The sequence below is a fragment of the Haliotis cracherodii genome, unplaced genomic scaffold (assembly GCF_022045235.1).
Source record: "Haliotis cracherodii isolate W230 unplaced genomic scaffold, xgHalCrac1.p SCAF_10, whole genome shotgun sequence".
Lineage (NCBI taxonomy): Eukaryota > Metazoa > Mollusca > Gastropoda > Lepetellida > Haliotidae > Haliotis > Haliotis cracherodii.
The window spans coordinates 16,101,582-16,126,664 of NW_027266265.1; the positions used below are offsets into that span (position 1 = coordinate 16,101,582).

At 40.2% G+C, this 25,083-nt stretch overlaps 1 protein-coding gene across 6 annotated transcripts in view; it reads left to right on the top strand.

Annotated features, from left to right (window-relative positions):
• LOC139454116 (solute carrier family 12 member 4-like) overlaps nt 1-25,083 on the top strand; it is a 188,626-nt gene that overhangs the window by 107,515 nt on the left and 56,028 nt on the right. For all 6 annotated transcript variants that reach the window (XM_071235634.1, XM_071235636.1, XM_071235637.1 and 3 more), the window contains one exon: nt 14,192-14,283. In XM_071235634.1, the coding sequence (XP_071091735.1) occupies nt 14,192-14,283 (92 nt within the window). The remainder of the gene's footprint in view (nt 1-14,191; nt 14,284-25,083) is intronic.

A 25,083-nucleotide genomic window follows, 5' to 3' on the forward strand; every position in this document is an offset into this window, starting at 1 on the left:
GAATAGGTCTTCCACAACCCATGCTTGCCATAAGAGGCGATTATGCTTGTCATAAGAGGCGACTAACGGGATCGGGTGGTCAGGCTTGCTGACTTGGTTGATGCATGTCATCGTATCCCAATTACATGGATCGATGCTCATGATGTCAATCACTATATTGTCTGGACCAGATGGGATTTTTTACAGACCGCGGTCATATAGCTGGAATATTGCTGAGTGCGGCGTTAAACAACAAACAAACAAACCTCATGGATGGAAGACACTAATTTCACTGCAAGGCAACTTATGACTCCTCTGTACTGAAGTGGTTGCATCAGTTGTGGTTGCATCAGTTGTGGTTGCATCTGTGTCTGTTTGCATCGGCTGTGGTTGCTCCAGTGGCTGTTTGTAACTAATCTCAGAGTCACGAAGGTTTTGGCTTCCCATGGAGAAATCAGAAGGCTTGCACATGTTGTACAGTTCAATGCACAGAATAATCTTGAAGAAATGTGTTACTTCACTTACGCATGTACCCTTGAGATTGTGCACAAAGTCATGGTTTAAACTGCTTCCATGTTATTGAGGAGCTAGTCTGTGAAATGTTTTCACACCTCTTGTTTTGACAGTGCATAGAGGCCTTCTTGAAACATGAACCCAGAGTAAGGTTAAATAAGAAGTGTCCATTTTACTTGAGATTGATGTTAAGAGTCAGTCCATGGATGTTTACAGAATATACAGACAATACGCCTGCAAGATGAGGAATATTCCAGTCATGTCTGTCATGAAACTGTCCAATAGTTGATAAGATCAACTGGGAATTGCTCATGTTGATTAACAACATAGTTGATGCTGTGAAAACTTGAAAATCTTACTTTAAATCAAAAACAGTATCTGAATGTTCTGAGTTAATACTTGGATTGACAAGACTAATGCCAGAAAATATTGTCATGACCAGGTCTTTTGTGATAGGGGTTGGGCTGATTTGTGAACAATGTTAACTAAATGTTGATCTCTTTAATTGTTTACCTTTGACAGAATATAGAAAGCACAGAACTGGGCAGGATATTTGCAATCTGATATTTTGTTGTATTCGGAGATTCTCCTCACGTATTGATCTTGTTGGCACAAGAAGAAATATATTTGTGTATCCATTGATGTTTCATATAGTAGGGTTTCTTGCATCTCATTTATGTCCCCTGTGAATCACAACAGGTCTTTTGTAGCCTTTTGGAAGATGGATGAACATCAAGACATGGAACTTTTTATGGATAAAAACTGTTATTCTTTTATTAGTAGCCCTGAAACGTCGTTGCAGATGTTTAATGTTTTTGTGTTTGTATTTATTCATTTTGTACAAGGGGTGCAGGTTCCCTGTGCAGAGTTTCACCCTTCATGTTTCCAGGTCTGTCGGCACCAAAGTGGTTAATGTCTGACACCTTCATTGTTTCGGGCTTTCTTCTCACATTGAACTGACATGCTGTGATGCAACTGAAATAATGTTCAAAGCCCAACTCACTCACTCACTCACTCACTCACTGAAGGCACTGAGAAATTTTCAAATAATTGGAAATCTTTTTGAGAGGAAACTGATCATATAGATTTAGAATCTTTCGATGAAAATGGACAGACTCCAGGCCTTCATACCCCTGGCATTCAGCACACAGAACTTGCAATCTATAAAAGATTCATTAAGCCTAACAAATCATTAATGGAAACATTTGACATTCTGGTAGATTGGGTGACATTTTGTTCTAATCAGGAGCAACAGATATTGATGAAGACATTCACAAAAAATGGACTTCATAAGTTTCTTTCTTTGTTTTGTTTGTTTGTTGTTAAGAGCTGCACTCAGCAATTTCACAGCTAGACATTGGCAGCTGTAAATGATGGAGATATTAGGAGCAACATTCCACACAGTCAAGGTACATGAACACGACCAAGTCATCAAGTCTGACCCCCTGATCCATTAAGTCACTTCATACAATGACCGCCTCCGTGGTCTAGTGATAGAGCGTCTGCCCGGAGAGCAGAAGGTCCGGGGTTTGTCATACCAAAAGACGTTAAAAGATGGTACTTGTTGTTACCCTGTGTGGCGCTCGGCATAAAGGGGCTAAAACAAGGACTGGTCTGCTCGGAGTCAGTATACCATGTCTGAGTGGGGTATTGATGTTAAACTGTGGCATCTCAGTGTCTTAGCACTATAAATCGGCATCAGTCCGGACTAGTACAAAGCAGAAAACACACACACACACACACACACACACACACACACACACACACACACACACACAGAATCCCCATAGGGATATGTATTTCTAGGATCAAGAAAAGGTGTTGTGTTATGAGGTATTTAATGTCAGTTGTACACAGATGCATAATCATAGACTCTCCTCCGCTCAGATCTGGATTGGTTGCCACAATGGACACTGTATGTGGATAACAAATAAGATATTACATTTCCCTCAGTAAATTTGTTTTTCAGTGAGTCGCAGGTATAACATTATCTATTTATATACACATGTACATATAGAGAGTGAGTGAGTGAGTGTGGGGTTACACTGCTGTTAGCGAAATTCCAGTAATATCACAATGTGGGGTAAGAGAATGGGCGGAACACTTTGTACCCATGTGAAGAATCGAACCTGGGGATTAGGTGTGGTAAGCTAATGCTTTAACCACTAGGCCACCCCACCACCTCCATAACAAGGAGGCATGAAATCATGTATAGATATAAGATCCTGCTTTTAAACAGCAAAAATTCAGAACTTTCATTATTTTGACATTTTTCTTATTCATAACAGTCTCAAGTATTTTGGATGAATGATTGAATGGCCCTGTCAGTTCTTGATAATGGCACTCATTCTGCTTGTGCTGGGTCCTGTCAAATCAGTTTGTAATAATCTGAAGTTCATAGATATCAATGTACATAATGAAGCCGACTTGCGTTGTTGTATTTGTAGGACATTAGATTGTTCTGTATCCCATTGTATAGGCTTTACACAACACTGATAGATGTATTTCCATACCAAGTTTGAAAAGCTTCAGCTGACCATAAACTGTTTCAGTGTCCATAGATGTGTGTCTGCCTTTCTTGTATCTTCTGGCAGCTTTTGATAAACTTGAACCAGTGATCTACAACATTCATTTGCACCAACGGAATGATACTTCATCACCTGGTCAGCCTCACCTGCTCTCTTGCTCTATGTCAGCATACCTTGATTGGGGACCTTTGAAGATGCGGGGTAGAATAGGTCTTCAGCAACCCATGCTTGCCGTAAAAGGCGACTTTGATGTCGGGAGGCGACTAACGGGATCGGGTGGTCAGGCTCGCTGACTTGGTTGACCATCATCATAGAGCTGGAATATTGCTGAGTGTTGCGTTAAACAACAACCAAACAAACAAACAAAACCTTGTTTGGGGGAATGAATGCTTGCACTCACATTCTCCAGTCTGCCTGGTCCAGGCCTGATATAGCTGGCCTACATGCAGATGTGCGACTGCAGTCAAATCCATGTCTCCTACTGGCCTACATGCAGATGTGCGACTGCAGTCAAATCCATGTCTCCTACTGTTGGACGACTGAACCCTTCCTTCAATGATCTGACAAGTTTCTGGGAGAAGTTCTTCATCATATCACTGCCTATTACTCTTCCCACTGGAAATCCATAATCCAGGCTAGGAATGGTGATTATGTCTGTCTGCTGCATGGGGTTAATTTGGACTATCTTTTGTTCCAATTACTGGTCTGTGCAAGGGCAGAGAGATTATGGGTATTAGGTAACAAGTCAGGCTCAATGGTATTGGAACCAATCACCAAGTAATGAATAATTCATCACCGACAAAATAGGTGTTTGAGTTGGTCAGCACAGTCTATGGTGAAGACCAATTGTGGATGGGATTCTACCTGTCAACTTTCATCACTGGGCGGAGGGTAGCCGAGTGGTTAAAGTGTTCATTCATCACACGAAAGACCAGTTGTATTCCCAGCATGGTTGCAATGTGTGGAGCCCCTCTCTGGTATCCCCTGTCATGATATAGCTGGACTATTTCTAAAAGCAAAATGAAACCCAATTCACTCTCTTTCATCATTGTCCTTGAAAGCTGTGCATCAACATCTGTGACAATATCGTCATGGAGATGCAAATTTGATGTGTTGCTCTCTTCCTCTCTTTATGTGTATGGTACCAAAAATAGCTTACAAATTAGTTTTCATTTATTCCCATTGCATGAATATTGGATAGTAATAGTTTGAATTTGAACAGACTAATTCATCCTTTGTAGCAGTCCTATATTTCATACATTTACTACAGACAACAGAGCATATGTAACTAGTTATTATGTAGCAGTACGACATTTAGAAAGTCACACATGATCCAGAATCTGTGATTATGTCCCACAACTTCAAAACTTTGGGATATTTATCAAATTGATAGATATTATTTTGGTCAACTGTCAGGATTTTCTTTTTCTCATTAAAGTTCTGTGCAGCATAATTGCCCATAATATATAGATCTAAGCCTGTTCAAGTTATTAGTAAACTTAAAAGATGAAAGAAGAATGAAATAGATATTTTTCAGTTTGTTAAAAACTTTTGATGCACACATCAAATATCTGAAATATGTCAGGTTAACTCTCTGGATGCCGAGGCTTTTTTCTCATTCACATTTTCCTAAGATCAGAAAAGTGAAGGTTGTGCGAGAATTGCACTCACTCAGCACTGGATCTACCTCTGGCTATAACATTACGCAGAGATGGAGAATATTAAATTTCCTATTTGATGGTGTAAACTTAACTGCAAATATTAAACCGGTTTTGAAAAAGACACTTCTAAGTGTTGGCGGAGAAATTATTCTGCTTTGAAAAACAGTAAATTCCTCCGCTTTTTATCATACACAAATAAAAGTACTGTGTATTTTCTTGTAAAATGAAATTATTATTTTATCAGGAATAATATATTCCAATATCATGTTATTTTAGTTGCAGCTTCCACCATATATACTTAAAATTATAAGAACCACAAGCATAGCACTTTGGTACAGATTGTATGCAGGATATGTTTTGACGTATGGAACAATTTTGATCAGTTTTAGCGAGTCATGGTACGGCATTTATGATATGTGTATCCATAAATATCCATAAATAACGGTGAGTTGTGCTATCTACCGATCACTTCGCATACGTTTTTTGCTGAAATTTTTGTAAACATTATTTTAATTATTGAATGAAATTTTGAATATAATTAAGAAAATATATTGCAAACATTAGTTTTCAGATAAACAATCAACATTTTTTTTATTACCAGATATTATAATAAAAGGATCAAATTGCGTGCTTCAGTTCGGATTTGTTGACTGGTATTTCTGGTGTGACGTGTGATATGGACCCCCCAGTCCAGTGTTTGTTGTGGTCAAGGGTACAAACCCCCCAGTCCAGTGCTTGTTGTAGTCAAGGGTAGGAACCCGTCAGTTCAATGTTTGTTGTGGTAAAGGGTACGAACCCCCCAGTCCAGTATTTGTTGTGGTCAAGGGTACAAACCCCCCAGTCCAGTGTTTGTTGTGGTCAAGGGTACGAACTCCCCAGTCCAGTGCTTGTTGTGGTCAAGGGTATGAACCCCCCAGTCTAGTGCTTGTTGTGGGCAAGGGTTATGGACCCCCCAGTCCAGTGCTTGTTGTGGTCAAGGGTATGAACCCCCCAGTCATGTGCTTGTTGTGGTCAAGGGTATGAACCCCCCAGTCTAGTGCTTGTTGTGGGCAAGGGTTATGAACCCCCCAGTCCAGTGCTTGTTGTGGTCAAGGGTTTTGAACCCCCCAGTTCAGTGCTTGTTGTGGGCAAGGGGTATGAACCCCCCAGTCCAGTGCTTGTTGTGGTCAAGGGTATGAACCCCCCAGTTCAGTGCTTGTTGTGGGCAAGGGGTATGAACCCCATTTTACCGATATGGACAGACTAACCTACAGCAGTGGGACAGTGTAGTGCACACAGCCTTTGCCCATGTTTACAAGTTAGTGCATTATGCAAGGCAACGCAAGCTCTTTCTCTGACAAACATGTCATGCTGCAACGTGTAGCCCATTACCATTGTGTGTGTATTCAATAAACCTGTTCTTGGAAGTAAAATTCCGGTGGTTACTCCGCGAGGAAAGTAATAAGCATGGTTATGAACTATTACTGCTTCAGTATGTTAGACATTGACTTTGATTCCAGTTTCAATCAAAATAATAAAAGTACGACCCATTACCTGTGAAGAACGGGTTTGAGATATTTCAAGTGGTGATCCATCAGTGCTTGTCTTAATTGTGTAATGCAGTCAGCATGTTGAGTGGATATATTGATTCATATGATTTATAGATATTTAATGATATCATTGAGGGAAGGTGTTGGGGTTTGTGATTCAGACATCACCAGCTCTTGTGGGTTCTTTGTGGGCAGTTTAGAACAATAATACTGACTGTTTGTTTTGGAAACGTTCTTGCTTATTGATTGTAGTTTGTTTATGAATAGATTGTAATTGAAAAGAAACTGTTTTCACTGATTCATGGGAAATAATGTGCCGTCATAAGTGCCCTCCCTGATAACCCAACATCCATATTTTCACACCAGAAAGAGTTCGTGAGTTTAGTTTTAGTGCTACTTTGAAGAGTATTGAGATGTATCATAGTGTGGCAGCTTGATGTGAAAGAATACCTAAAGTGATGAGTGGTGAGCATGGGTATGGTGCTGTCAGGCCTAGAAACATGAGGGCAAACTGGGATTCAAACCCACAATCATTTCTGGCTTAATTAGGGGACACAACTCTGCACAGCAGTGTATTTGACGACTGGGCCACATGTGTCCCACCTTAGCCAGAAGGGATGAAGCTTTGGTCCATCATGTGAATACAGGGTTTGATTTTCCCCAGGGGTACCATGTGTGATGCCTGTTCTGGTTTATATACAGCCACTTTGTATTGTAATATATTGATATTCAGCCACTTTGTATTGCAATATGTAAAGTAATGGAGAGATCAAGAGAATTTGCTGAGTCCCGAGGTAGATCATCAGCAAGCCCTGATTATTAAAATGCACTTTCGGAATGGCTAGTGAATTCCTGGCTCAGAATCAACTGCAACAACAATAGTGTGACCTCATCGTAATGGTTTTATATACAGCCACTTCATATTGCAACATAGCACAGTACATCCACCTTGTATTGCACCATAGCACAGTACATCCACCTTGTATTGCAACATAGCACAGTACATCCACTTCATATTGCAACATAGCACAGTACACCCACTTCATATTCCAACATAGCACAGTACATCCACTTCATATTGCAACATAACACAGTACATTCACCTTGTATTGCAACATAGCACAGTACACCCACTTCATATTGCAACATAGCACAGTACATTCACCTTGTATTGCAACATAGCACAGTACACCCACTTTGAATTGCAACATAGCACAGTTCATCCACCTTGTATTGCAACATAGCACAGTACATTCACCTTGTATTGCAACATAGCACAGTACATCCACTTTGTATTGCAACATAGCACAGTTCATCCACCTTGTATTGCACCATAGCACAGTACATCCACCTTGTATTGCAACATAGCACAGTACATCCACTTCATATTGCAACATAGCACAGTACACCCACTTCATATTCCAACATAGCACAGTACATCCACTTCATATTGCAACATAACACAGTACATTCACCTTGTATTGCAACATAGCACAGTACACCCACTTCATATTGCAACATAGCACAGTACATTCACCTTGTATTGCAACATAGCACAGTACACCCACTTTGAATTGCAACATAGCACAGTTCATCCACCTTGTATTGCAACATAGCACAGTACATTCACCTTGTATTGCAACATAGCACAGTACACCCACTTTGAATTGCAACATAGCACAGTTCATCCACCTTGTATTGCAACATAGCACAGTTCATCCACCTTGTATTGCAACATAGCACAGTACACCCACTTTGTATTGCAATATAGCACAGTACATCCCCATCATATTGCAACATAGCACAGTACACCCACTTTGTATTGCAATATAGCACAGTACACCCACTTCATATTGCAACATAGCACAGTACATTCACTTTGTATTGCAACATAGCACAGTTCATCCACCTTGTATTGCAACATAGCACAGTTCATCCACCTTGAATTGCAACATAGCACAGTACATCCACCTTGCATTGCAATATAGCACAGTACATTCACCTTGTATTGCAACATAGCACAGTTCATCCACCTTGTATTGCAATATAGCACAGTTCATCCACCTTGTATTGCAACATAGCACAGTTCATCCACCTTGTATTGCAACATAGCACAGTACACCCACCTTGTATTGCAATATAGCACAGTGCACCCACTTTGAATTTCAACATAGCACAGTACACCCACCTTGTATTGCAATATAGCACAGTACATCCACCTTGTATTGCAATATAGCACAGTTCATACACCTTGTATTGCAATATAGCACAGAACATCTACTTTGTATTGCAATATATGTTACCGGTAATACAATAAGAACTAGCTCTTCTCCTAGCTGACCCCTCATAAGAATTTACAGAATATGAATGGTTTAATGACTGAGTATTTCCGACGAATAATCTTGAACAAGGCAATTGACATAAGCCAACAGGAGGATGTGAGAATAGCATCAGTTGTGAAAGGTGTTCTGCTTATGATGATGGAGTTCTCCTGCATCCAACACACCATCCCAGTAACCACCCCTCTGCATAACTTGTTACTCATAATGTAAACAGACCAGGGCACTTACTCCATCAGTTGTATCTTGATGTATCCTAGTCCTTGTAACTAAGCATTATGTAGGTGTCAGGCTAGCAACAGGTTCTACAAGCAGGGTTTCCCTATAGGTTTCACTTGGGAAAACTGTTCATGGGATGTACCATACATGGATGTATTTTCAAAAAAATCAAGCTCAAATTTAGTTGTTTATTAAGGAATGTGAAAAGTAGCTGTTTTTAGAATCATAGACTTTTTTACTTTTAAAATCTGAATACAGCTGTATTATGAACAACATCACTTTAAATCTCCTCTCTGAATTTCACGCAAACATTAACTTTGAAAGTGAGAAATATCATACAAAAAATTCAAAACATTATTTCAAACTTGATATCAGATATCAGATTCAAACAGGTTACATTCCTGTCAGACTTGTCCTTCAAGGTTTGAAATGATATTTTACATGTTCAGGGCCACATGACAAGAACTGTATAGTGTATACTACATGGCTAAGCAATCAGCTGGTATTGGGCAATGTCGGTCAATATTGATTCTCAGCTCGGCAGGCAGTACAGATTTATAGCCGTGTGAGCTTATTTACTTCCATGTTGAATAAATCCCAAGCTTAAAAAATAACACAAGTCTTTCCTGCTGAACAAGTTTTGAAGGCCATCAATGGTCCATGAAAGTTTGGAAATTCCTCATGTCATGTACCGTATTCAACGTAATAAGCACCCTGCTCTAATAAGCACCCACATCGATATTTGCTGATATATTGGCAAGTGAACAATCCCAATTAGCACCCCTTCCGATTGATCAATGTACACAAGACTTAAATTTATTTGTGTATATTATTATACACTCTCGTGTGTTGTATGCACCTTAACTATGGGCAATTAAATTCTGGAAAAATATATCTGTCGTATATATACGTTTCAGGCCGTCAGCATAAACCACGAAATTAACGATCTTCTCTGGGGTTTTTTTTTCACCAAAATAATATTCTAATAAGAGCTCCCTATTTCTAATTTTGAGAGCGCCCTGAGCGCGTATTATGTAGAATACGACAGTTCAATTTGATTTCAGTGCATGTTTTACTGTGTTATAAGGGATATAATTAAGAAGGATAATTAAGTTTGAAGGAACATTTTTGTGAGGAAAATATTATATTGTCTCGCAAGACAAAGTTACTAGATATGATGTAACACTTGGAGCATTATGTAAAGTAGGTCTTAGAAAAATAATCAAACACTTCCAGTAGTATATATTCTCATGGAGACAAATTAACATACAGTCAAGTCTCGTTAATCCGACACTCGTTAATCTGACAATCGGCTTTATCCGACACTAATGATGGGAAGCGATTAAGTCAGTGCTATTTAGACCCGTGAATCCGACAGTCTCGCACTCCGACTCCGACACACATAATTTGCAACAAATTACCGAAATCACTCATTAATCAGTCTCGTTAATCCGACACAGTGATCAGCATACTCCGTGGTCATCTGCCTGTGAGTACACAGCCCGTGTTTTGATGCGAGCGAGTTGGCTGGTAGCTGCATATTACAAAGCTGCAAAGATAAACTTGCTTAACAATTTGTCAATTTGTCATACAGTCTGTAACAGTTGTTTTGTGTTAAACAATGTAACATAACAATATGAATATATATTTTATATTTTTTATAACGTGTTTGAATCCTTATCTATCATGTAGTTGTCCGATTTTCGATCACGAACGTTGATACTACTAAATTTCGATTATCCGACATACTCATTAATCCGACACAATCATATGCAACCATTGATGTCGGATTAACGGGACTTGACTGTATAAGCATTAAAGGAGATCTTTGAGCAGAAATTAAATACTTCAAGCAATCTATGTTCCCATGCTGTTAACCCATGCTTGTCGTAAGAGGCAAATTACAGGATTGGGTGGTCTGACTTCGTTGATGCATGTCATTGTATCCCAACAGCACAGATTGATGCTGATGGTGTCAATCACTGGTTTGTCTGGCCCAGACTCAATTATTTACAGATCACCGTCATACAGGTTGAATATTGCTGAGCGTGGCGTTTAACAAAAAAACAAAACAAAAACAATCTCTTAGGGGATGTCAGGGTAGCAAGTGAGAAAGAATTTGATGTCATGGTCCCGAACAATGGCTGTTTTGTATGAGAAGCTCTTGGAACATCAAGGAAGGGCCAGTACCAGCTGTGACAAGCTGCCTTAGAACTGTGACCTTCGTGACTCATATTTTGACATTGACTTATGACAACTCTGAGATTAGTTTGTGGAAATAGGATGCTAGCTGATTGTGGGTCATCATACCGAAGTGACACAGAGAATTGCATTTTGATCACTGGTTTGTCTGGTCCAAGATTACATTGCATGACGATATTGATGTAAAACTGCTGATTAAACTTTAAACCTCCCTCCCTCCCTACCTCTCTCCCTCACTTGCTCACTCACTCTAACTCATTTATGCACTTACATACTCAGAATATAAATGACACTCAGAGAGTCCCTATGTAGCAAACTGTGTCTGCATCATGATGGCAAACACTTCAACCACTATGCTAACTGTTACCTAGGCACCAATCACCTGCAAGGGAACAACCATGATGTTCTTGTGTCTGGGGGTTTGGTGGATGTAGATGGGGGTTTGGTGGATGTAGATGGGGGTTTGGTGGATGTAGATGGGGGTTTGGTGGATGTAGATGGGGGTTTGGTGGATGTAGATGGGGATTTTGTTTGATTTTGTTTTTATAACAACATACATTGTTTGCTGAATATAATGCGTGTCCTGAAATATCAAAACATTAAAAAAACTGTCAACTCACCTACTCACAGATTCTAGATATGAGAAATGATTCTCTCCCTTTAGATGTATGACCTCATCACCACCCCTGTCAAGTGGCAGACACTGTGTGGGCAGTGGGATCACAATTGTATTGTATTGGGTAGTCTGTACAATGTCAAGATGACTTGAAACCTCAACAGCATATCATCAGCAGGGTTCCCTCTGTGTAAACAGTCACACAAAACAGTTTGAGTGGCATGGAACTTTACAAATAGAACATTTACTTACACTAGACTTCCTTTGTGAAGAGTTTTGAATGATTACATGGCTGTATTGAGTTGTCCAATAGTATGACCATTATCTCGATGTATACAATGTGGGATAACAAGTGGGGCTTGGGTCCTCTGCATATGCTGCTATCATATTTGACTCCTTAACATTTTGACCTTTTAACAAAATGGTATAAATAAAAACAACAACTTCACTTCTATATTCGGTTTCGAAGACTGGGTGTATAAATTGTGGCACACATGTCTTGTACCATGAAACTGGAGGTATTTTATACAGCTGGCATTGTCAGACCGCCACTGTCTTGTAGGGTTCCAGTCTGCAACTTAAGCTCTAGCCTGAAGTCCTAACTTGTATAAGTAAAACTCTGTTTGGTCTGGTAAGTTCAGATAACAATTGTCCATACTATGTTTGACAGATACTTATCAAAGCATTGACATCTCATGGAAAACTTAACCTTTGATCAAAGCTTTGAGTATATTCTAAAGAAACATGTCAGACAACTAGAATCCTTCAAGAACAAATATTGGCAGACATGTTATGAAAACATGCAAGTTTGATTCTTGAAGCTGCCAAGATGTAGCAAGACATCATTTGTTACATCGTGGACCAGGGTATTCTTGGCGACATAATGACACTTTTGACCTCTTGGCGACCAAAGAAGGAAGAGGATGGTGTTTGTGTATTACTTTTGTGGACTTTTTTGTTCACAAGACCATGACATTGTTATCTACAGTTCATATGTTTCAGTGATTGTTCCTGAATATGGAAACGTGCATGCAATAACACTGATAATTTTTCTTTAAATATTGGGATGAATGTTTTTTGTAGAACATGTCACTAAGTCCAGTAGTTGTTGGGGATACGCAAGTTTCGGTGCAGAGTGATTTAACTGAAATATGGCTCAAAGCTGTGTAAAACTCACTCACTCACTCATACACTCACTCACTCACTCACTCACTCACTCCAAGATGCAGTTGTCGATGTAAACCTCGCGACATTGTTTCCAGGGCAAAGAAGCTAACACAGATCATTTACTTTGTAAACTTGAATGATGGCAAGGACACAACCATCGTCTGGGATGTTTCCAAGACTGCTCTCATTACTTGCACATTTGTTACACTCACTTGCTACTAGGGAAGAAGGACTTGAACGTGGTGGAAAGTGTAAAAATAACAGAATAAAAGTGGTCTATAGTATATGCACTTGAATATGTATATTCCAACATATGTGAACTTCAGGCCATGGCAATATTTACTGGTCATATAAAAATGTTTCTGTTGTCAAAACAAATCTTGTGCAGAGTTGCTTCAAATTCCATTAGTCATGCTCATCGTGGGTTTAAATCCATGATATGTCCTGGTTATGATTTTTGGTTTGTCAGAACCATACCTGTTTTCTCTGGGTTTTTTGTGTGAATGATTGGCTTGCCTTTGCATGTGTTTGTGATGGTAATATTTGCAATATTGATCTCAACTAAGATTTTCTCTCAGATACAGATCATTCCAATGAACTCTGCAAGATATTAGACAGATAAGATTGCAGGCATTCAGCCTTAACCTATGATGTTATAGACTGGCACAACTAGTATGTGTTCTTTAGGAGATGGAGGCAAGGGTTCCGCAGATGGCACAGGTCATCCAATCATCTAAAGCACTGAAACTTGCATTCCATTTGAAGCCTATGATCAAGGTTCAAATCCCAGTTCACCCTGGTTATGTTTCTTGGTTTGGCAGTACCATTTCCCATGCTTCAACATCGTGATAAAGAGGGATGGGTGGCCCAGTCGTCTAATTTGCTGCGATTCTCTGTACAGAGTTGTGTCCCTTGGGCACGCCAGAAACCTGTGATTGTGGGTTCAAATCCCGGTTTACCCAGATTATGTTTCTAGATTTGTCAGCACCATACCCATACTCGTGGGTTTCACCGAAGTGGTAAACGTCTTGAGACCTGCATAACTTCAGGCTTTCCTTCCACATCCAGCTGACAAGCCGTGATATAACTGGAATACTGTTCAGGCGGCATTAAACCCAACTCACTCAGTCACTTTCCATGGTGATAAACGTCTGGCATCATTTCGGGCTTATCTCCCACGTGTGATCTAACAAATACTGTTCAAAGTAGCATTAAACTCACTCACTATTCACGGGAGAGGTAACTTTCCAAACTGCTTGTGATCTTGTTGTGTGTAGCATGGCTGTGACCTCTGCCTCCCCATCACTTACTCTTTCAGAATCCTCGATTCATCTTGGCCAAAATGCTGTGGATTATTATTTTACCTTTATTTATCGGAATGTTCGAAGTTACTCACTGCGATGGAGCAACTGTTGACTGATTGTGTTTGTTTTTGCAGGAGACAATGCCCACCTATCAAAGGACCAAATACCCCTGGCGGATGCCGAGGACCCGGAATCTCCGTTTGCCAATCATATGGCACTGTATGAGGTGAGTGATCAACCATCATCTTGTTACTAGCTACCAGGTACAGAATTGTGCCACTTTGTTGTGTCACTGTCCCCTGGTCAGGGGTTCAAATCCAAGGCTCTCCCAGAGAGACTGAATACGATCCCTGGATTGTCACATACCTGTTCTTGTTGGTTTTGCTCAAGTGACAAAACATCTGCATCAATGTCACAGGCTGTGATATTCTGGCAACAGAAGTACTGATGAAATCAGAATTAAACCATACTGACTCACTCACAAACTCATTCGCTTCCTCACTGGAAAGCTGAGTTTATCATCTTACAGCCAAATTACCTGGGATGCTGGAGAAGAATTTGCTTCCAAGCAGCCCAGACTGTTTTGTTGAATTATGTATAAAACAAGGAGACTTAACAGAGTGACTTAATGAATAGGGATGAAACCTACAGTGCAATTATTGATTTAACACCTCAAGTTGAACTTCAAACAATTCGCATTAATGGGAAGTTTTAAATGTAAAATTTAAGAGTGTCAAATCTATCATAGGACATCCAAATGTGACTTTTAAAGTTTACATCCGTTCCATAACAAGAAGAAATGTCAACTCTTTTATGAAGCTAATAAGTTATGTGGTATTTATTCTGATCAGGTTGCCAAATAGATTTCCCTAATTGGCTTTTAAACAAAGTCTGTCACTGTGTGTACTCAGACACTAGATTTTCTTTGCTCAAGTAACAAGAAACATTCAGGGTATCAATCAAGCGACTTTGTAAAGGAAAGTTAAGATGCCACCACAAATGGAAAACCTTGTAAGGCTTCATCAGTAAGGACACAACTATACTACTCAAAAGGAGATAAAGAACACACAATTCTTTCATTTTAATATTTAAGTTAATCTGTTTTAGCTTGTGTTAAAGAACACCCGATTCTTTCATATGTTACTATAGTTAAGCTTTAATGGTGTGACATATGAAAGAATCATGTTCTTTAACTTCGTTTGAGTAGTATATTATGACATAAGAACTGTGTCCCAATAAATACATTGTCACAGTCTGTGGTAGAGCAGCCTTAAATTATCATGCATTCTCCTTGTGGTTTTACTGTAAGTTTTCTGTCCAAATGCATTGTCACACGTGCTGTTGACATTCTGTCACTGCTGGGACTCAAACAGAATAGGGCCCCAGTCCCCCGTGTAATAGGAAATGAGGATTGGTTGGCCACAATGTATGACCTTGTTGATGGTGTGTCATCACTCCCAACAGTCTGGATTGTACTGTCAGCCATTGGTTTGCCTGTCCAGACTGGATCATGTACATGAAGGCATGATAGCTTGAATAGTGCTGACTGTGCCATAAAACAACACTCAATCACCAACTATTCAGCATCCAACAAGATGGCAGTAAAGACTTGACATCAAAACCACAAAGAAAAGATACAATAACTGTCCACCAAACCATTAACACCTCCACAGATCCAAGTCTCAAAAAGACACATTGGTTGACTGTCAATTTACAGTTTATTCACATGGGATATCTGAGCTGCTCAACATTTAGAGAAGATTTGTTGCCATTATGTTTCCATTGATCAGATGATGTTCTCTGCATGGAATAACCAAACAGTAGACAGGGAGATGTAGGGAGGGTATCTCCAGGTCTTCATGACATTTTGTACACAACTACAGTTGAGATAAGTCGTGACGAGTTTAGCATCATGTCTTTTAAGAATAAGATATATATGGATTACAACCTCTGAGTGTATTCCAGCAACCTTTCAGTACTGGAGTTAACATTGTCTTCCAGTATTGAACACTTGGTATAGAGGGGTTATCAAGGGTTTGTTGAGCAATATATATGTTCGTCTCCGAAGCATGATGGGTCTAGTGTGTGGCTGAGTATCGTACTTGTGGCAGGAATATACAATCCCTCTGGTCATGTTAGTGTAATACAGAATGAGGACTATTGATATATGACTGCCTCTGTGGTCTAGTGGTAGAGAGTCCGCCCGGAGAGCGGAAGGTCCAGAGTTCAATCCCCGGCTGCGTCATACCAAAAGACGTCAAAGATACTCTTTGTTACCCTGTCTGGTGCTCGGCATTAAGGGGCTAAAACAAGGACTGGTCGGCACGGAGTCAGTATACTGTGTATGAGTCGGGTATTCATGTTAAACTGTGGCATGGTATCTCAGTGAGCTAGCACTATAAATCGGCATCAGTCCGGACTAGTACAAGCAGCCACACAAACACACACACGTACATGCACGTCGCTATATAAGTGCAATAATCTTGGACGTGATGTTAAACCCCATTTATTTTCACCTCACCTCTCCTATTGATATATAGCATTAAGGATGCCAACAATTTTATATAAAAAAAATATTTTTCACCTTTTTATTTTCTTAAGCCAGGGATGGCTTTTGTTTTGGATGGGTGTTTTCTAGGGTGAATATAGGAATATTTGTCCATCATTTAGCTTCATGTATGACAGACCCATGAAGATCCGGGGTAGAATAAGTCTTCAGCAATCCATGCTTGCTGTAAAAGGCGACTATGCTTGTTGTAAGAGGCAACTCACAGGATGAGGTGGTCGGGCTCACTGACTTGGTTGATGCATGTCATCAATCTCAATTGCGTGGATCGATGCTCATGATGTAAACCACGGGATTGTCTGGTCCAGACTCGATTATTTACAGATCGCTGTCATATAGCGGGAATATTGCTGAGTGCGGCGTTAAACAACAAACATAAAATCATGTATGACAATTGTGACCATAGTAAGACTTAACACAGATGTGAAACATGGAAGAGATCTGACAAAGTGCCATGTATGATAGTCTTACATACACTACAACTTGCCTGGAAATTGCCTGTGAGTTTCAACACTGAAACTCTGCTACAGCCAGCTTCACAGTTGTTCTCTATAAATACCTTATTCTACATTATCAACTACCATAATCTGAATGCCACTCAAACAAGGCTCCACGGCTTACAACACTGATACTGCTTTTAAAGGCTTTAATTATATTTGATACAGCATCGCAGTTAAGTAGAATCTTAGCCTAAAATACATTTGATACTTTTTCTGGTCTGTGTCTGTGTCTGTGTTTTATTGGCAGTGAGGTGGCAGAGTGGTTAAAGAGTTAACTTGTCACTTTGAAAATAGGCGACTCAGGTAAACAAAAAAAAGGCTGGTTTACAAATCCATTTCTTCATCTAGCTCAGGTGTCACTGTATATGTTGAACTGTTTATGACATGGAGAGTGTGTTCTGTCTTCTTGAAAGAACTTGGGTAGTATTCTCCCCAGGGTGCTGAGAATGAAATCAGATAATGATATCCAGCATTGAAAGCTCAGTACATTTTTTATTATTCTTTTTATTGTTATAGGTAGTAGTTAGTAGTAGCAACAGCAGCAGCAGCAGCAGCAACATCATCATAAATAGAATGTCCCATTTTATTGATCACATTTTACTTTGATTTACTTGAATAAAGTCTGGTCTTTTGTCTGGTCCAGACCCAGATCTGAAGTTGCAGCCGGATGAGGGGAGACATCCCTTGCAGGAAAGAAAGGTGTTCAGGATAAAGGAAAGAATACACTTTCCATGATGAAATAGTCTGTTCTTGCCAATGTACAGTGCTTTATTGTCTCCTAAGTTGATTTGGTTCAAAATCCAGATCTTGGTTTCCATTTAATAACATTAGTACTGTGATTATGTGTAAAACACAATGTGGCTCGGTCCCACACAAAGAGAGTGTCCCTGCTTCAGAATAATGTTTTTTGGGGAAACACATTGACAATGGTAGGATTAGTATATGAGGCGTTGGGTATGTTTCAAGTATTCTTGTCATTTTGTTGAACTGGTTGATAATTTGATTAGCAATTTCTGTGGGTTTTTTAAATTCAGAACCATTCCTGTTTTTACCAAAGATATTCATACTAGAATCTGTCTGTTGATTCATGGGCAGGTCTTTGGTGTTTAGTTTAAGGTGATCCTCTGTGTTGTGACTGACTGACCTTGCTATCAACCACTGATTCCCTTGCTATCAACCACTGGTTCCCTTGCTATCAACCACTGGTTCCCTTTATATCAACCACTGGTTCCCTTTATATCAACCACTGATTCCCTTGCTATCAACCACTGATTCCTTTGCTATCAACCACTGGTTCCCTTTATATCAACCACTAATTCCCTTTATATCAACCACTGGTTCCCTTTATATCAACCACTGATTCCCTTGCTATCAACCACTGATTCCCTTGCTATCAACCACTGGTTCCCTTTATATCAACCACTGGTTCCCTTTATATCAACCACTGATTCCCTTGCTATCAACCACTGATTCCCTTGCTATCAACCACTGGTTCCCTTGCTATCAACCACTGATTCCCTTGCTATCAACCACTGATTCCCTTGCTATCAACCACTGGTTCCCTTGCTATCAACCACTGATTCCCTTGCTATCAACCACTGGTTCCCTTGCTATCAACCACTGATTCCCTTGCTATCAACCACTGATTCCCTTGCTATCAACCACTGATTCCCTTGCTATCAACCACTGGTTCCCTTGCTATCAACCACTGGTTCCCTTGCTATCAACCACTGATTCCCTTGCTATCAACCACTGGTTCCCTTGCTATCAACCACTAATTCCCTTTATATCAACCACTGATTCCCTTTATATCAACCACTGATTCCCTTGCTATCAACCACTGATTCCCTTGCTATCAACCACTGATTCCCTTGCTATCAACCACTGGTTCCCTTGCTATCAACCACTGGTTCCCTTGCTATCAATCACTGGTTCCCTTGCTATCAACCACTGGTTCCCTTGCTATCAACCACTGGTTCCCTTGCTATCAACCACTGGTTCCCTTGCTATCAACCACTAATTCCCTTTATATCAACCACTGGTTCCCTTTATATCAACCACTGATTCCCTTTATATCAACCACTGATTCCCTTGCTATCAACCACTGATTCCCTTGCTATCAACCACTGATTCCCTTGCTATCAACCACTGGTTCCCTTGCTATCAACCACTGGTTCCCTTGCTATCAACCACTGATTCCCTTGCTATCAACCACTGATTCCCTTGCTATCAACCACTGGTTCCCTTGCTATCAACCACTGATTCCCTTGCTATCAACCACTGGTTCCCTTGCTATCAACCACTAATTCCCTTTATATCAACCACTGGTTCCCTTTATATCAACCACTGATTCCCTTTATATCAACCACTGATTCCCTTGCTATCAACCACTGATTCCCTTGCTATCAACCACTGATTCCCTTGCTATCAACCACTGGTTCCCTTTATATCAACCACTGGTTCCCTTTATATCAACCACTGATTCCCTTGCTATCAACCACTGGTTCCCTTGCTATCAACCACTGGTTCCCTTGCTATCAACCACTGATTCCCTTGCTGTCAGCCACTGGTTCCCTTTATATCAACCACTGGTTCCCTTTATATCAACCACTGGTTCCCTTGCTATCAACCACTGATTCCCTTGCTATCAACCACTGATTCCCTTGCTATCAACCACTGGTTCCCTTGCTATCAACCACTGGTTCCCTTGCTATCAACCACTGGTTCCCTTGCTATCAACCACTGATTCCCTTGCTATCAACCACTGGTTCCCTTGCTATCAACCACTGGTTCCCTTTATATCAACCACTGGTTCCCTTTATATCAACCACTGATTCCCTTTATATCAACCACTGATTCCCTTGCTATCAACCACTGATTCCCTTGCTATCAACCACTGGTTCCCTTGCTATCAACCACTGGTTCCCTTGCTATCAACCACTGATTCCCTTGCTGTCAACCACTGGTTCCCTTTATATCAACCACTAGTTCCCTTTATATCAACCACTGATTCCCTTGCTATCAACCACTGGTTCCCTTGCTATAAACCACTGATTCCCTTGCTATCAACCACTGATTCCCTTTATATCAACCACTGGTTCCCTTTATATCAACCACTGATTCCCTTGCTATCAACCACTGGTTCCCTTTATATCAACCACTGATTCCCTTGCTATCAACCACTGATTCCCTTGCTCTCAACCACTGGTTCCCTTGCTATCAACAACTGGTTCCCTTTATATCAACCACTGGTTCCCTTTATATCAACCACTGATTCCCTTGCTATCAACCACTGGTTCCCTTGCTATAAACCACTGATTCCCTTGCTATCAACCACTGATTCCCTTTATATCAACCACTGGTTCCCTTTATATCAACCACTGATTCCCTTGCTATCAACCACTGGTTCCCTTGCTATCAACCACTGGTTCCCTTTATATCAACCACTGATTCCCTTGCTATCAACCACTGATTCCCTTGCTCTCAACCACTGGTTCCCTTGCTATCAACAACTGGTTCCCTTGCCATGAACCACTCCAACAGACCATAAAAAATAATCAACTCCTGCTTGCTATGGCATAAAACAATATTCACTGACTCCCCCACCTGTGTAATGGTCTTGGTTCTACACCTGTTATCATACCAGGTGACAAACACATGCACCAATCAACTTCTGAAATGATGGGTTTTTTGTATACTCCAAGAGCTAGTCCAGTTACTCTAGCCATTTCAGACAGAAGAGAAATTTCTATTTACTTGATCCAATCTGTGTTGCTGAAACTAATCAGTGCAGCGTACCCATATGTTTTCCACCATTTCTAAATTACATCCCCTTAAACAGTCATCATGCCCAAAGCTGTTAATTCAGTGTGCCTCAGGTTTTTTCTGAAATGTGTCTATCGGTCAGTAAAAAGGACATTTCATGGTAATACCACCTCAAACTTCATCCCAAGGGATCTTACAATCCCCATCCATTTCCAAAAATGGTTAGTGAAATATGTTTCATGTGTAAAATAAGCCATTTCTTGGCACAGGGTCAATAACTTTGTGACTGCTGTCTGCTTCAGCGAGATGCATTTGCCTCCGTGCTCTCGCGAGCATTTCGGGCTTTTTTCTGAAGCTTCAGGATACACCCTGCCTCACTAAACATTTCTCAGGATTTAATGAGTTTTCTTTGTACACACTTACATTAGAGTCAGTCTGCAGGCTCATGCATATGCATGGAGAGATCTTGTGGATTATCACACCTCATCATAAGAAAATGAATAGTCTCTGGAGTAATTTTAAAAAGTGTTTCTTTCTCCATTCTGAGCAACTATGTTGTCTGGTAGCCATTAAAGCATAAATAACTTGGTCATAGTTGTTGTGCATCTTAATAAACTAATTCTTGCAAACAAATGGGTCTCCTGACTTCCTTCATCGCGAAGTAATGTGAATTTCTTTCATTTTGAAGTCACAAAATGGATGCAGATTTCCTACAAATGATGTAAATCAATGAAAATAATTTTCATTCTGCCGACTGAAATTTTTTATTCAACAGTTTCTCGTATCAATAAACAAGATTTTTGGATTGAAATTTATAGCTCTTCGGTTAATGCTTTTCGTAACAGAAGAGTTGATCTCTTAAAGTAAGCACTCTTATCATGTGCTGCTTGTGCCAGAGATCTACAGACACTACGTGGAATGATGGATAGAAATTTATCCAAACTGTTGCCACTAATCACCCAGAATATGTGACCTGAGTGTTCTCGATTGATTTATATTGCGAAAAATTATCAGACTTCTATCAATAGAGCCAACAGTGTGCTGTGAGCATTCCTGGTTGTAGGGTTTGGTCGGATAATGCTCCAACTGCTGGAAATTCACGATGAGAATTCATTCACAATTTACGCGTTGGCCATGAAGCGATATGAATGATAGGACCACTCATTATAGTTCCGGTGATAATCATCATAAAGACATGATGTTTTGGGCATGGTATAATATTGACTTTGCTGGCAAGGGTTTACTGGAGTATAAGGCTTGTATCAACATCATGTTGATTTCTGGGTAATTCTTGTTGTTTCTGTTTTCCGGGTAGCGCTACTTACTGACAGATGTTTGGGAGCAGCCTGAATTATGATATGATGAAGGTGTAGGAAGTTATTGGGGAGCAACTTATGAGCAAACTGATATTGGCCATTATGGTGATGAAGTTTTCTTAAGCAGTTATTTCTTACTCACGGAACGGGTTTGTGGATATAACAAATTCAATCGAACCATGTGATTGGTGCATTTGGTGGAAGTGTGGAGTCTTGAAGAGTCTTTATGGTATTATTTCCACTTCATTGTCACTTGGTTGGGAAGTATCAATTTCTCCTCAGGCCAGAACAGGTTGATTATGGTTAGTCTGAGTATGGGGTCAAAATATCATAGAATATATGTTGGTTGTTTTGAGTACAACACATATGATTAATTGTAGAAGTCAAAGTTAGTATTCAGGAATCAATTCTAACAAACAAGTAAGCATTTTGTTGTGGCCTCACTTCATAAAATGTTTTGTTCCTATTTCAATTTGAAAAATAAATGACAACAATATTTTCTAGTGTATCATGTGTACATGTACATAATGTGACCCACGTCGTTAACTTGTTTTATAAACTAGCTGTGTTGTATACAGTGGCTGTACATAGTTTCCCTGGAGGTGAAGTTTTAGCTGGAGCCAGTGTTAGACAAGGTAGCTTCATCAAAATGATAGCTTTACACTTGAGGTAAGAACACATGGTTATTTAAGAGTGGTGCATTTGGTTGCAATGTGTTGTGCTGGAGTAATGGTGGAAGTGTTTCACTGTGGGGGAGAGTACTATGTGCACTCTTCCAACACTGCTGGGGGCATCGTCTCGGCAGAGATTGTTTCACTTTATACATATGTTAAAGTAGTCAAGCACTATTCCTGGCCTTGGTTCACCCTCTACTGCTCTACAGTACATCGTCCTAGCTGTGCCTGGTTCTGTTCCCCAGGATGTATGCACTCTTGAAGTGGATGACAGAGACCTTCAGGACTTCATCACACGGGTTGATGTCAGGTTCCATGAACCGGCTTCACCTCTGTATGTTGGTGACTTGTTGATATGTCTGTTAGATTTGCCTACCGAAGGAGGTGGTGAGTTGAGATGAAAATGGGCTTTAATGTCACATCCAAGATTATTGCACCTATACAGCAATGTGTATGCATGCGTGTGTGCATCCGTCCGTCCATCCGTCCGTGCGTGCCGAATGTTAAAAGTCCAATGTTACCAGCCCAATATCACCATAAGTGAAGCCTTTCTTCTTTAGTGAGAGTTCCCAGTGGTGATTATTGGACTAATTATTTTGTCACCTATATGTCTGCTCCATGTTTGAAAAGTGGTTAAAAAAAAAGTTATATTTTTCTGGGTGTTTTTGTTTCTGATGATTTACCAATTAGTTTGGCTCTACCTTTTGCAAAGTATGGCCCTGTTAGATTCATTTGGACCTCATATGATACAAATACATGAAAGGATGGACAGAAATGAAAGACATCCGTAGTCTGTGTCTCAGAGAACATTGTCTGTATTTCTTAACTGCTTCTGTGAGGCTCATTAATCTAACTTCCAACTTCAGGGTTCCACCGAAAAGGTCTGTAATTCAATAAGTAAAAAATGGCTGGCCTGGTACTGAGCTGTTTACCTGTTCATGGTCACCTCCTGATCAAAAGGGTCAACTAAAACAGGCATCAGGTGGTTTTCATGTGAGTGTGTCATCGAAAGTATTCCCCTATTTGCCATGTAGTAAAAAGATGTGAATCTGGCACACACAAAAATTGCAAAGCAAAAGGGTGCACAGAAACCCCTTCATTTTCCTTTAGACAGTGAGATTGAATCGTTTTGTTTTTAAGAATGCCTATGAGAAAAAAATAAACCGTTTACATGTAGCCGAGCTAACAACCTTCCCAATCATTATCTATTTACCATGTTTTATTCCAGCAGCGCAAATCCTTCATAAACTGATCAGTGATCCTTGTACTCGAGCGTCTGTCATCAAGGATGCTGACTGACTGCCACAAACACTGGTCAGCGGGGCCCTTGACCATGTAGCTGCTGGTGATTCAGTTGACTCTCAACTGTGCTGCACAATTGTGTTAGTTTGCATTTGGGAAACAGAAATGGGTTTCTTGATAAATGGGTCAGATCTTACGGGAAAGTTCCCAACCCTACTCAAATGGTTGAAAGCTGTGGTGTTGGAACTTGATGGCTGTGCATGAGTGGTGAACATACGTCTGTAACAGTGCAGATTCCGCCAATCACCCACTCGAGAAAGAAGCAGAGTGATTCCATGTGGTAGGTTCTGCTTTGAGGGCAGCTCATCACAGCATCTATTTCCCCAACAACTGTTGATCACCAACCATAATCTAACATCTGGAACAATCAGTGGATCAGCCTGTCACATGTGGCAAATCACTGTGACAAGTGACAAAACATTGTGACCAGAGTTCCAGTGACCAATCAGGGCTGTTAGCAGATGCAATTGATTGAGCTTGTTATCCTCATAATCTCAGTCTTATGTCAATCTGTCATCTAGTATCCATCTCAACAACATCAATGAACTGCAAATGAAATTTATTTTATTGGCTTCATCACGGAGGGTGAAGATGTATTATGTCATCTAGATAGTTGCTATTTTTCTGATGATTCAAGGCACCACTTCTGATGCTGGATTATTCAGTGTCCTAATCTTCCAGAGGCAAGAGAGTTAACTGACCATAAAAGTCCAGTTTCCACCCTTGCTGAACTAGGCTGGAATTATGGAGTTATATTTTGGCTGGTCTAAAGCGTTTATGCAAAGTCCAATCAAAATCGCGTAATGAAATCAACATTTGGTTTGTAAACTGCCGTGCAGATATGAGTCGATTGCAGGATTTGCAAAGCACGTGTATTGCCAACTCGGCATCAACGGATAGTTT